This window comes from Suncus etruscus, chromosome 7, assembly GCF_024139225.1.
Source record: "Suncus etruscus isolate mSunEtr1 chromosome 7, mSunEtr1.pri.cur, whole genome shotgun sequence".
In the NCBI taxonomy this organism is placed as follows: Eukaryota; Metazoa; Chordata; class Mammalia; order Eulipotyphla; family Soricidae; genus Suncus; species Suncus etruscus.
The window spans coordinates 65180750-65193605 of NC_064854.1; the positions used below are offsets into that span (position 1 = coordinate 65180750).

At 36.4% G+C, this 12856-nt stretch overlaps 1 protein-coding gene across 1 annotated transcript in view; it reads left to right on the forward strand.

Moving 5' to 3' along the window:
* COL12A1 (collagen type XII alpha 1 chain) overlaps positions 1 to 12856 on the forward strand; it is a 164935-nt gene that overhangs the window by 26768 nt on the left and 125311 nt on the right. Inside the window, exons 8-11 of the mRNA XM_049776732.1 lie at positions 533 to 823; positions 1224 to 1826; positions 3270 to 3542; positions 10289 to 10561. Coding sequence (XP_049632689.1) covers positions 533 to 823; positions 1224 to 1826; positions 3270 to 3542; positions 10289 to 10561 — 1440 coding nt within the window. The remainder of the gene's footprint in view (positions 1 to 532; positions 824 to 1223; positions 1827 to 3269; positions 3543 to 10288; positions 10562 to 12856) is intronic.

Genomic DNA, 12856 nt, shown 5'->3' on the forward strand with positions numbered 1-12856 from the left:
TTGTCCACAAGTTTTTCTTGTTATCTGGGCTTCTTGAGACTTAGATGAGTCTATGCTGTTGACCACTTGTGTAGATATGGCAGAAAGCTCTGGATTATAGGACAAGTGGGCCAGCCTGGCTAGAGAACTCCTTCAAGATATTAGCCACAAATATTTAGAGTATTTGGCAGCTTAGAGTCTGCAGAGATGAGTGGAGAAATGGTGAAGCTGCACCATTGGTGTGGTGGCAGTTGTAGGGCAGATTTGTGTGTGCAGCTCCCAGAGCCTCAACAGGGCAATGGATTTAACTGTCACACCCTGATGGTCTTCAGTGAAATCTGCTGAGAGGCCAATATGTTCATGAGTTTTTACTGCTAGTTGAGTCTCTCTTTTGAGAGTTATGAGTTGATGAGTTTATGACATTGGCCATTTGCACAAATGTGGTGAAAATTTCTGGATAATGGGTATGGCTGTCAGGGACTTCTGGAAACAAAAGAATAGGGAGAGGCAGCTTCTCACTGTCTTAATTGTTACTTTGCTTTTTACGCTTTAGTTATTGAACCTCCTTCAAATTTGGTTGCCATGGAAATTTCATCAAAATACATGAAGCTAAGCTGGAATCCATCGCCTAGTCCAGTGACTGGTTATAAAGTGCTTCTCACACCAATGACCACTGGAAGCCGACAGCATGTTCTTAGTGTGGGGCCTCAGACAACCATGCTTAGTGTACGTGACTTATCAGCAGATACAGAATATCAAATCAGTGTTTCTTCCATGAAGGGATTAACAACCAGTGAATCTGTTTCAATAATGGAGAAGACTCAGCCAATGAAAGTTCAAGTGGGTAAGTGAGTGCAGAATTACAATTTAAAACATGAAAGGCACTTTAGACAATGTGACTTACTGATTTAGGTTTAGTTTTTATTTTATTTTATTTTGATTTTGGGGCCATACATGGCAGTGCTCAGAGCTTGCTCTTGATCTGTGCTCAGGGATCACCCATGACTCTACTCAAGGATCATTACTGGAGGGATTCAAAGGACAATATAGGATACTGGAGATTGAAACTGTGTTAATCACATGCAACCAAGTGCCCTACCCATTATGCTATCTTTCCTGCTCAAGTATTTTTAAAAACAAAATATTTGCATACTTTATTTTGAAAGAAGCTTCCTTACAGTAAGCCATATAACTATATTTTAATTATTAATTCATATTTATTGAACTTTACTTTTTTTTAACAGAATGCTCACGTGGTGTGGACATAAAGGCTGACATTGTGTTTTTGGTTGATGGTTCCTATAGTATTGGAATTGCAAACTTTGTTAAAGTTCGAGCCTTTTTGGAAGTTCTCGCCAAGAGTTTTGAGATTTCACCTAATAGGGTACAGATAAGTCTTGTTCAGTATAGCCGGGATCCTTATACTGAGTTTACTTTGAAAAAATTTAACAAAGTTGAAGATATAATCGAAGCAATAAACACCTTCCCCTACAGAGGAGGATCTACAAATACTGGCAAAGCAATGACATACGTAAGAGAGAAAATATTTGTGCCTAGCAAGGGTTCAAGAAGCAACGTGCCAAAAGTCATGATTCTTATCACTGATGGAAAATCTTCAGATGCTTTCAGAGATCCTGCTATAAAACTTCGGAACTCGGATGTTGAAATCTTTGCAGTTGGTGTAAAGGATGCCGTGCGTTCAGAGTTGGAAGCCATTGCCTCTCCTCCTGCTGACACCCATGTGTTCACAGTGGAAGATTTTGATGCTTTCCAGAGGATATCTTTTGAACTTACACAGTCCATCTGCCTTAGAATTGAACAAGAATTAGCAGCTATAAAGAGAAAAGGTTAGTAAACAATATAGAGTAAGGGTTATCTCCAAGAGCGAAGCATTTTCAGTTCTAAATTCATGTGTAATGTATTCCTTCAGTCATTTTTATATGTACATAAAAATGACTTCTCTGTATTATTAAAGAAAAATTGTATTTGGCTTATTTATCTATAGGATATAACTTTGTCATAAGTATCCATGTATTTCTTGCTGGAAATAAGTCATAAAGGTTTCTGAATCTTCTCAAGTAGGACTGTGGGTTAACTTTATTACTCCAATTTATCATATCTATACAATAAAAATGAATTGAATGTCCTTTAAGTTATATGCTGAACTAGGGTATTTGAATGAAAGGTGTTTAGAATGTAACCCTGGCTATTTTAATTTTTTTATAAATTCCCATTCTATGAATTTTTTGAATTGTATCTAGAGTTCCTTTATCCCTTTTTACATTTATTTAATTCTGTTTTTTTCATATCCAGTATGTTCCCTTTTTATCAAGAATTAACTGTTTTAGTACTAAATGTTCTATACTTATATGAATAAATATTTTAATAACAAATATTTCATATTTAGTGTCATATGCTTCCATATAAGGCAATCATATGTACAATTATTAATAAATAACATTGCCTTGCCTCTCCAATTTGATTGCATGTTTAATGAAGATAGGAAGTGTGACTTAAGTATTGTCATTTTCCATATTTTATTTGAATAAATATTATTTGGAGAAAAAAATAACTTTGAAATATCTGTCTACAATCAAAAGTTGATATCTGAGGCCAAAGTAATAACACAGTGGGTAGGGTGTTTGCCCTGCATGCTGCTGACCTGGGTTTCATTCCAAGCATCCTATGTGGTCTCCCAATATATATAAGTAATCTTTTAGTGCAGAGCCAGGACTAACCCCTGAGCACCACCTGGTATGATCCCTTCCAATTCAATGATATCTTACCATAAGATAAGGTATCTTATATAAGATATCCAATGATATCTTATTGATAGGGAAAGATGAGATTTATTTTGGTGCAATGGGTTGAATGCAGAGCTTAATGCACTCATGTCAGGAATACACTCCACTTCTCTCTTCTCTCAAATGGCAATATTTGGATAGGTAATTTTAAGTTTGTTACAATTCAGATTTTCTAAATGTGGGGGAGCTGTTTCTATTATTTCTTGGTCTTAAGCAGCTCTAATTAAAATTTAATTTTCATAATTTAAACAGCACACCACAGTATTATGAATAGTCAATATTCCTATCACAAACTCCTTGTAGGGCTTTGAGCAGCTCCAATTTCTCAATGATCATGTATAGAATATTTACTTAGAGTATTGGACTCAATGACCATATTTCCAAATGGATACAAGCCATTTCAGAAACGTGTAGTTACTAAGTCAGTTTTACTTTAGAGATGAACAGTTTTTAATCAATTTTCTCCTCTTTCATTTTAAAAAATAGCTTATGTGCCTCCAAAGGATCTTAGATTTTCTGAAGTGACTTCTTCTAGTTTCAAAACAAATTGGTCTCCTGCTGGAGAAAATGTTTATTCATATCACATCACCTACAAAGAAGCTGCAGGGAATGATGCGGTCACTGTGGTGGAACCAACATCCAGCACCAGTGTTGTCCTCCACAACTTAAAGCCAGAGACCTTGTACTTAGTCAATGTGACTGCAGAGTATGAGGATGGCTTCAGCATTCCCTTGTCTGGAGAAGAAACTACTGGAGAAGGTATGTTGATGTTTTTGTCACTATTTTCTCAACCCCACAAGTTTATTGTAGAATAGAATTACAGTTGGAAGAGCATGGGTGGTGGGCATGTTGCGCTGATGAAGGAGAGGTGTTCTTTTATTTTTATAATTAAAACCCAACTACACACCAACAAAAAATATAAAAAGAACATTTTGATTCAATCAAGTTTTAAAACCGTTAAGAGCATTTTTAGGCTGTAAAATACTGAGATACATGTCTGACAAATTACTTTGAAATACAAATTTTAATAAATCTAGAGCTGATAGCAAACACAATAATATTTTTTACTTTTTAAAAAATAATATCTTTATTTAAATACCATGATCACAAACATAATTGTAGTTGGATTTCAGTCTAAAAGAAACATCCCCCTTCATCAGTGCAATATTCCCAACACCAATGCCGCCAACTCTTCCCTCCTCCACACCTGCCTGTATTCGAGGACAGGCTTTCTACAGCCCTCACTCAATGACATTGTTATAATAGTTCTCAGTATAGTTATTTCTCGAACTGCACTCACCACTCTTTGTGGTGAGCTTCATATCTTGAGCCGGTCTTCCCGGCCCTAATCCTTGGGAATTATTTTAATGTCTTTAATTTTTCTTCAGACCCTTAGGTAAGTGAGACTATTCTGTGTCTATCTCTCTCCCTCTGACTTATTTCACTCAGCATAATCGATTCAACATGGAATAATTTTAATTAAAAGGCTAAACTATAAAAAAGAATAACAGTTGGAAATTACTACTGTTTTAAAGTTCTAAATGGCTACAGTTTTTTTTAATTTTTAATTATGAGAACAAAGATGCAAAGAAAGGGGACAAGGTAAATTAACAGTGGAAGGACAATCACTCATAAATAGAATTCTCAGTAGTCCCATTTCTGATATCTTAACTTTGAACTTTCAGCCAAAGAACATTAAGAAAAATAAAACAAAACCCATGTACAATTACTTTGTCCCTTAAGTCCCTAAATTGTAGTACATAATATTTCTTAGCAGCACACAAAGCAATCTAAAGACATAAAACTTATGTAACTTCTTAAACATTGAAGGCAAAGTACTTTTTTACATTTCCATGCACATGCATATTAGTTTAAGTTAACCTCAAAAGTTTAAGTGGATTGTTTTTCTTAAGGATTAAAGTCAAAGGAACACAGTAAAAACGGTGTTAGAGTGGCAATTATTGTTTGCATAGGTGCACCAAAATATGAGGGACATGGAAAGGAAAAGCCTTGGCCTAAATACAAGGAGACCCTACCCCTGAAGTTTCCTAGCATAAGACCAACTCTCGGCTCCAGGCAAACTAGTTTGTCCAATTCAGGTCATTGTTTGTAGTGCCAATACACTTTTATTTTTCACACAGTCTTTGTTGTGGTATCATGTTTCTGTATTAAAGATCCTGGAATCTGCATATCCTTTATTGCAGTCAGGATGGTGCAGGGTGTCCTCTCATTTCACCTCACAATTATAAGGCAATGCAGAGAACTCTGTCCTGTAAGCAGGTCGTTGTTGTTGTCAAGTCTTCTTAGTGCTAAGGGAAGTCTCTTTTGAGCAGGTCGATGTCAGAGCCGTGGTAGTGTCTTCCCTGGTAGAAGATTGCTTCCAGGTGTTGTTATAAAAAACCTTGGATGTTTCATAGATAGCTTTCCTGGTTCAGGGGCGAATGGAAGATGCCCATTCTTCTGAGGCCTGTGCCAGGTCACTATATCAATGTTCAGGGTGTAAGCCCTATTGCACTACGAGATTGGCTACAGTTTTTTTTTTTTTAAGATTCAACACTTAAAGTTTATTTAAAAGTTTTGAAAATTGCTTTATTTAAATACTGTGACTTACAAAGTTGCTCGTCATACAAAGTTTCAACAATGATTTTAGAACCAATATAATATTCTCTCCACAATTGTCCTCAGTTTTCCACCCACCCCAATCCTGTCCCCTTGAAAGGCACAAAATAGCTTATTTTATATTGTTTGTTACAACTAAATGGCTCATGGATTTATCAAAAAATATTTCAGTAAAAGAAAATTTGTGAAAACTGTTATATATGGGGTCATTATGTCATTGAGGATTTACTTTGCTGTTTGTTGCTAGTTGAGCATTCTGTGCTGTTGTTTTGTTGACTGAGGTTATTTGACTTTTTTTTTTTTGTTTGTTTTTGTTTTTGTTTTTTTGTTTTTGTTTTTGGGCCACACCCGGTAATGCTCAGGGGTTACTCCTGGCTATGTGCTCAGAAGTTGCTCCTGGCTTGGGGGGCCATATGGGACACCGGGGGATCGAACCGCGGTCCATCCAAGGCTAGCGCAGGCAAGGCGGGCACCTTACCTTCAGCGCCACCGCCCGGCCCCAGGTTATTTGACTTCTAAGCTGCTTTCCTAATTAATTTGGTTTGCTCCCACTGGGGTGTTAGTCGAGGAATTTGGATGTGTCACATGACAGCATATGGACTGCTCACTCCAAAGACTCCAGGATCTTTATAACTGGGCCAAGCCAATGAGCTTAGATGTCTGAAGCTGTAGGCTCTGGTGTGGCTGCTGGTGCTTCAAGAAGTAAGGGGGTGAGGAAGGCTGGCACTTCCATTCTAAGAAGATCCCAGAACTTTTACTCCGCGAACTGGTTTTTGGTCATTTTTAGTGTCTCTACAGAAATGATGAAGCCGTGAAGTTGGCCTGTTGGCGTGGCAGTGACAGTGGGATGTGAAAGTGGCTACTAGTGCTTTGGCAGGATGGGGCTTGGCCTATCCTTCTTCCAAGGATGCCCAGAGTTTTCAGCTAGAAGATCTTCATAACTGAATTTTAGCGGTTTGGTTTGCACTTGTTTTGAGATTTGTCATGATATTAAACACTTAAAAATACATCTGGGGGCTAGAGAGATTTTATAGTGTTTAAAGTTCTTGCTTTATAGGTAGCTGACACAAGTTCAGGAGAAATACCTTAGCACCAGCAGGTAGGATACTCTCCAATCCAATCCAATGCAACCACAAACTATTTATAATTTTAAAAAGAAAAAAAGATAGATATTTGTTGGAAAAAACCTTGATTTATTTCGATAAATTTGGGTTAAGCTATGTAGAGAACTGTTAATAATTATGTAATTAGCCCTAAAAATACTTCTTATCCAGCTTTTCTGTCTATGTGTCAGCAATGTAATTTGCTTACACTGGTCATATGCAATACTTTTCTAAAATCATCTCTTTATGTATAGGTCTGATGGCAAAAATGCATCATTATGTTTTTTTCTTTTAAGAAAGTTATGGTGCTATATATCTAGCATAAGTCTGTTTTCTAAAATAATTTTTATTGAGACCAATGTGATTTGCAATTCTTCACAGTTGTATTTCAGGTACATAGTGACAGTGAATTAGGGCATTTCCCACCATCAGTGTTGACCTCCCTCCTCCATAGTTCCCAGCATGCATTCCCTACATCCACACCTGGCTTGCTAATGTAACAGGTCCCTTTTGTGTTTAGCTTGTTATAGTTTGGGTCTCTTGACTTTATTATCATTGACTTTGGTTTAGGTACTTAGGTTTGACCATTTTTTATTTCTAATCAATAGCATAAGCCTTTTTAATTAATACAAATTTCAATGTACATTTTGGTTTATTTATCTCATTCTTATTATAATACCATCCAGCACTCTCATCCATCTCTAGAAGTGCTTTTAATCCTGAAATTTTGAAAGTATTTTTCCCCGTCATTGCTGGTGACTTCCATTCTATTTTTTTATTTTGTTATACTATTTAGGTGCCTCAGATATTTATTCACATAGTTTTTGTTTAAAAGGGTATTCTTGAGCTATATATTATTATATAGCCTAGTTTTTGGTCATTATATTGCCCTCATAGGATTTATTAAGAAAATTTCAATTCTATAATTTGCCATGAAATTTGGAATTTAAGCTATATTAATTAATAAGGCATTATTTTACTTTATTTACTTTTTAAATTAAAATCTTTATTTAAGCACCATGATTACAAGCATGCTTGTAGTTGGGTTTCAGTTATGTAAAGAACACACCCTTCACCAGTGCAACATTCCTATCACCTATGTCCCCTTCATACCTCCCCGACCCCTGCCTGTATTCTGAGAGAAAATCATGCTAGTTCTTAGTGTAGTTATTTCCCTAACTGCACTCACCACTCTTTGTGGTGAGCTTCATATTGTGAGCTGGTCCTTTCGACCCTCATCTCTATTGTCTCTGGGCATTATTACAATAATATCTTTTTTTTTAAAAACCCATAGATGACTGAGACTATTTTCTGTCTATCTCTCTCCCTCTGACTTATTTCACTCAGCATAATAGATTCCATGTCCATCATGTATAGGAAATTTCATGACTTCATTTGTCCTGAACAGCTGCATGATATCCCATTATGTACGTGTACCACAGTTTCTTTAGCTATTCATCTGTTGAAGGACATCTTGGTTGTTTCTAAAGTCTGGCTATTCTAAATACTGGTGCAATGAATATAGGTATGAGAAAGGGATTTTTGAATTGTATTTTTGTGGTCCTAGGGTATATCCCTAGGAGTGGTATAGATGGATCATATGGGAGCTCAATTTTCAGTTTTTTGAGGAATCTCCATATTGTTTTTAATAAATGCTGGACTAGATGGTATTCTCACTAGCAGTGAATAAGATTTCCTTTCTATTCCTCCACATCCCCGCCAGCACTGATTGCTCTTGTTCTTTGTGATGTGTGCTAGTCTCTGCGGCATGAGATGGTACTTCATTGTTGTTTTGATTTACACTTCCCTCATTAGTGATGTGAAGCATTTTTTTCATGTGTCTTTTGGCCATTTGTATTTCTTCTTTGAGGAAGTGTCTGTTTATTTCTTTTCCCCAGTTTTTGATGGGGTTAGATTTTTTTTCTTGCTAAGGTCAGTCACTACCTTGTAAATTTTTGATGTTTGCCCCTTATCTGATGGGTAATGGGTGAATAGTTTCTCCCATTATGTGGATGGCTTTTGGATACTAGGCACTATTTCCTTTGAGGTGCAGAAGCCTCTCAGCATAATATATTCCCATCTGTTTATCTCTGCTTCCACTCATTTGGAGAGTATCGTTTTTTCCTTGAAGATACCTTTAGTCTCAATGTCATGGAGTGTTTTACCTACGTGTTGTTCTATATACCTTATGGTTTCAGGCCTGATATCAAGGTCTTTAATCCATTTGGATTTGATATTTGTGCATGGTGTTAGTTGGGGTAATTTGATTTTTTGCAAGTGGTTAATCAGTGTGCCAACACCACTTGTTAAAGAGGCTTTCCTTGCTCCATTTTGGATTTCTTGCCTCTTTATCAAAAATTTATTGATTGTATGACTGGGGAATATTCTCTGAATACTCAACTCTATTCCATTGATCAATAGGGCATTTTTGACTCAATGCTTTTATTAAATTATTGATGATTAAGTCCATGTTTTAGGTTGCTCTTCATGAATTATCCTATTAAACCACTTCAATAACTTTATAACTAGTAACATTTTTACTATATGGTAATCTGAGACTCAAAAATGAGCATTTGTTGCATTCAGAGAATTAAAATTCATTATTTACTTGCCATATTTATTCTGAAAATAATTTTTCTTCCTGTACAAAATTTGAATTATAAATATAAATTTGAAAACTGTTTTCTTTTTTTATTGAGAGATAAACTTCCTTTGTACTTACAGAATATATTGATATGGTGAATATTTAGGTGAACTTTCAATTGCATTAAGATAGATGCTGCCATATTGGTCTGTTATTTCTCTTCAGTGAATTGAAAAGATAATAAACTTCAGTTTAGCTTTCTTTTTTTTTGGGGGGGGGGCACACCCGTTTGATGCTCAGGGGTTACTCCTGGCTAAGCGCTCATAAATTGCCCCTGGCATGGGGGAGCATATGGGACGCCGGGTGATCGAACAACGGTCCGTCCTACACTAGCGCTTGCAAGACAGACACCTTACCTCTAGTGCCACCTCACCAGCCCCCAGTTTAATTTTATTTCTTAAATATGTTATCCCTGTGGACAATTTGCTTCTTTTTATTATTATTTTTGTTGTTTTTGGGGCCTGGTGATGCTCAGGGGTTACTCCTTGCTATGTTCTTAGAAATCGCTCCTAACTTGGGGGAGCATATGGAATGCCGGGGACGAACCCAGATCCATCTTGAGTCAGCTGGTAATAATATTTCTCAAATATGAAGTCTTAGTTTTCAGTTTTCGGTTTCAAACAAGAAACTAAAGAAGATTCTCTATGGAAATATAACAATTTTTTCACAATAATAATTATTAGAAAATGTTACAACTTCTTACTATTTTTGTTTTTGTTTTGTTTTGTTTTGTTTTTGGGTCACATGATGATGTTCAGGAATTACTCCTGGCTCTGAACTCAGGAACTACTCTTGGAGGTGCTTGTGCACCATCTGGATTTTTGGGGTTTGAACCCAGGTTGGTTGCATATCAGGCAAGCACCATTCCTGCTGTACTATCACTCTGACCTTTATAATTTATTTTATTCAATTAAAAATTAAAGCCATTTAGTTTCTTCCTGAATATTGTAGAGCATTTGGTTTCAGAATGCAAGTAGTACAATAACTAAATTCAGTAACTAAGAATAACTAAGATTTTGGATATTTGTCCAAAATCTGCTTATGAGATATTAGGGTTAAACTGTGATTTTATTTATATAATTAAGCTGGTTTTTAATTTTCATGTGAAATAAATAAGCTTATTTATTTTTACATTTCAGTAAAGGGAGCACCTCGAAACCTAAAAGTGACAGATGAGACTACAGATAGCTTTAAAATCACTTGGACTCAAGCTCCTGGGAGAGTTTTAAGGTATCAAATTACATATAGACCAGTTGCAGGTGGACAAAGCAGACAAGTTACTACTCCGGCCAATCAGAGGAGAATAACTTTGGACAACTTGACTCCAGACACAAAATATGAAGTTTCTGTAATTCCTGAATATTTTTCAGGACCTGGCACTCAACTGACAGGAAATGCAGCTACTGAAGAAGGTAGAGGAAATATTTTGATCATATGGTGATATGGTAACAGCCAAGATGTTAAGGTGGGGCCCGGGTGGTGGCGCTAGAGGTAAAGTGCCTGCCTTGCCTGCGTTAGCCTTGTATGGTCCGCGGTTCGATCCCCTGGTGTCCCATATGGTCCTCCAAGCCAGGAGCGACTTCTGAGTGCATAGCCAGGAGTAACCCCTGAGTGTCACCGGGTGTGGCCCAAAAACAGAACAAAACAAAAAAAAAGATGTTAAAGTAGCAGGGGAAACTTCAGACAACTGTTAAGATACTGCAAACCTTGAGAGAAACTTTTTGTTGCCTGGATAACAAAATTGTTTCAGACTTGAGTGATTCAAAATGACTAATTTGCTCAGGACAGTATGAGATTATTTAAATAAAATTTATTTCCATTCCAGATTCTCTATATTTCTCTACTACTTCTTTCCCTCTGGGTGTTGGATGCTGATTAGTCTTTACTGCAATTTTTTCTCTTCCCTCCAGCTTTCTTCCTTTTCCCTCAGAAAATCATTTCTTTATTTTTTTATGTTTAGAAAATATAATTTTATAGTACTGAAATTTTTTGCCAATTTTTTGGATAGATCTTCTTCTAGAACTTTGTTCAGTAATGCTAAGAACATACATTCTTCCTTTTTATGTTCCTAAAATTTTGTAGAAGTTTGCTCATGTGTAAAATTGTCTGACTTTGAGACTTATAATTATCCATAGTTATTTTTTTAAGTAATTATTTTTTTATTTAACCAACTTTATTGCATACATGATTGTGTTTGGGTTTCAGTCATGTAAAGAACACCACCCATCACCCATACCCTAGGAACACAAAAATACAATACAAAAATCCCTTCCTTACACCTATATTCATTGCAGCACTATTTACCATAGCAAGACTCTGGAAACAACCAAGATACCCTTCAACAGATGAATGGCTAAAGAAACTGTGGTACATATACACAATGGAATATTATGCAGTTGTCAGGAGAGGTGAAGTCATGAAATTTTCCTATACATGGATGTACATGGAATCTATTATGCTGAGTGAAATAAGTCAGAGAGAGAGAGAGAGAGAGAGAGAGAGAGAGAGAGAGACAGAATGGTCTCACTCATCTATGGGTTTTAAGAAAAATGAAAGACATTCTTGCAATAATAATTTTCAGACACAAAAGAGAAAAGAGCTGGAAGTTACAGCTCACCTCATGAAGCTCACTGCAAGCAGGGATCAGTTTAATTAGAGAAATAACTAAGTTTTGAACTATCCTAATAATGAGAATATACGAGGGAAATAGAAAGCCTGTCTAGAGTATAGGTGGGGGTTGGGTGGGGAGGAGGGAGATTGGTGATGGGAATGTTGCACTGGAGAAAGTCATTTCGTGTTCAATTCTCTTTCTAATTGGTCATTTCTTGTTCAATTTTCTTTCTAGTTTTTTTTTCTTCTGTGTACCATAATAAAACTAGTGACTGTTTTTAGAGTAAAACTGAGAATCTATTGTGTGCCCTGTATGCCCAGTAGAGAAAGTCAGAGTTTAGGTGTTTTAAAATGGACTCTACAGTAGCCCTTTCAGAAGTCAGAAAATGTCAGAGATTAGCATCTCAAAGCATTGTTTTTGGGCTGTACTTCACTTCATGCCTTTTTCTTCTTAATGTATTTTTTTTCTGTTTTTCTCTTTTCTCTTATTCCCTAGATACTATTTTAGTCACTTTTTTTTTTCAAAACAAGGCAGTATCTTTATTCCCATTACACTTATATGGTGATAACATTATACCGAGGACCCCCTTTTTATTGAAATTTTCTCCCTCTTAGTGTTCAAAAGTTCAGTTTTGGTATATTTTATAGTGTTTTGTTTCAGTTTTATGTAAAACACCGTTGTTATTTTATATGAGTGATTTTTGAAAGGAGGAGAGATAGAAGAGTCAGAGGTAGAGATTGATTTGACCAAATGGGGTTGTTATTGGGGAATGCTCGCTCCCAGGCAAAATCTGACAGTCTCTACTGAGGCTGCCAGAGCCATTCCTGACTGCAGCCTGTAGCAGGATTATAAAACTTGCACCTGGTAGGAAGAAATATATGTGTGGGAAAGGTATGTACTGATGTGCCCTTAGTTAGGCTGTAAACAAATCATTCCTGCAATTGATCCTGCAAACAAATCAATTGGGGTCTTGCTGTGATCAGTCCTTGTGATTTATGTATGATCTGGGCAAATGTTCTGCCCTGTTATACTTTCCCAGCTCCAGACCGTATCGTGACTAGTTCTTCTGGTGGAGGTGGGGACTGCCTTACTTTTA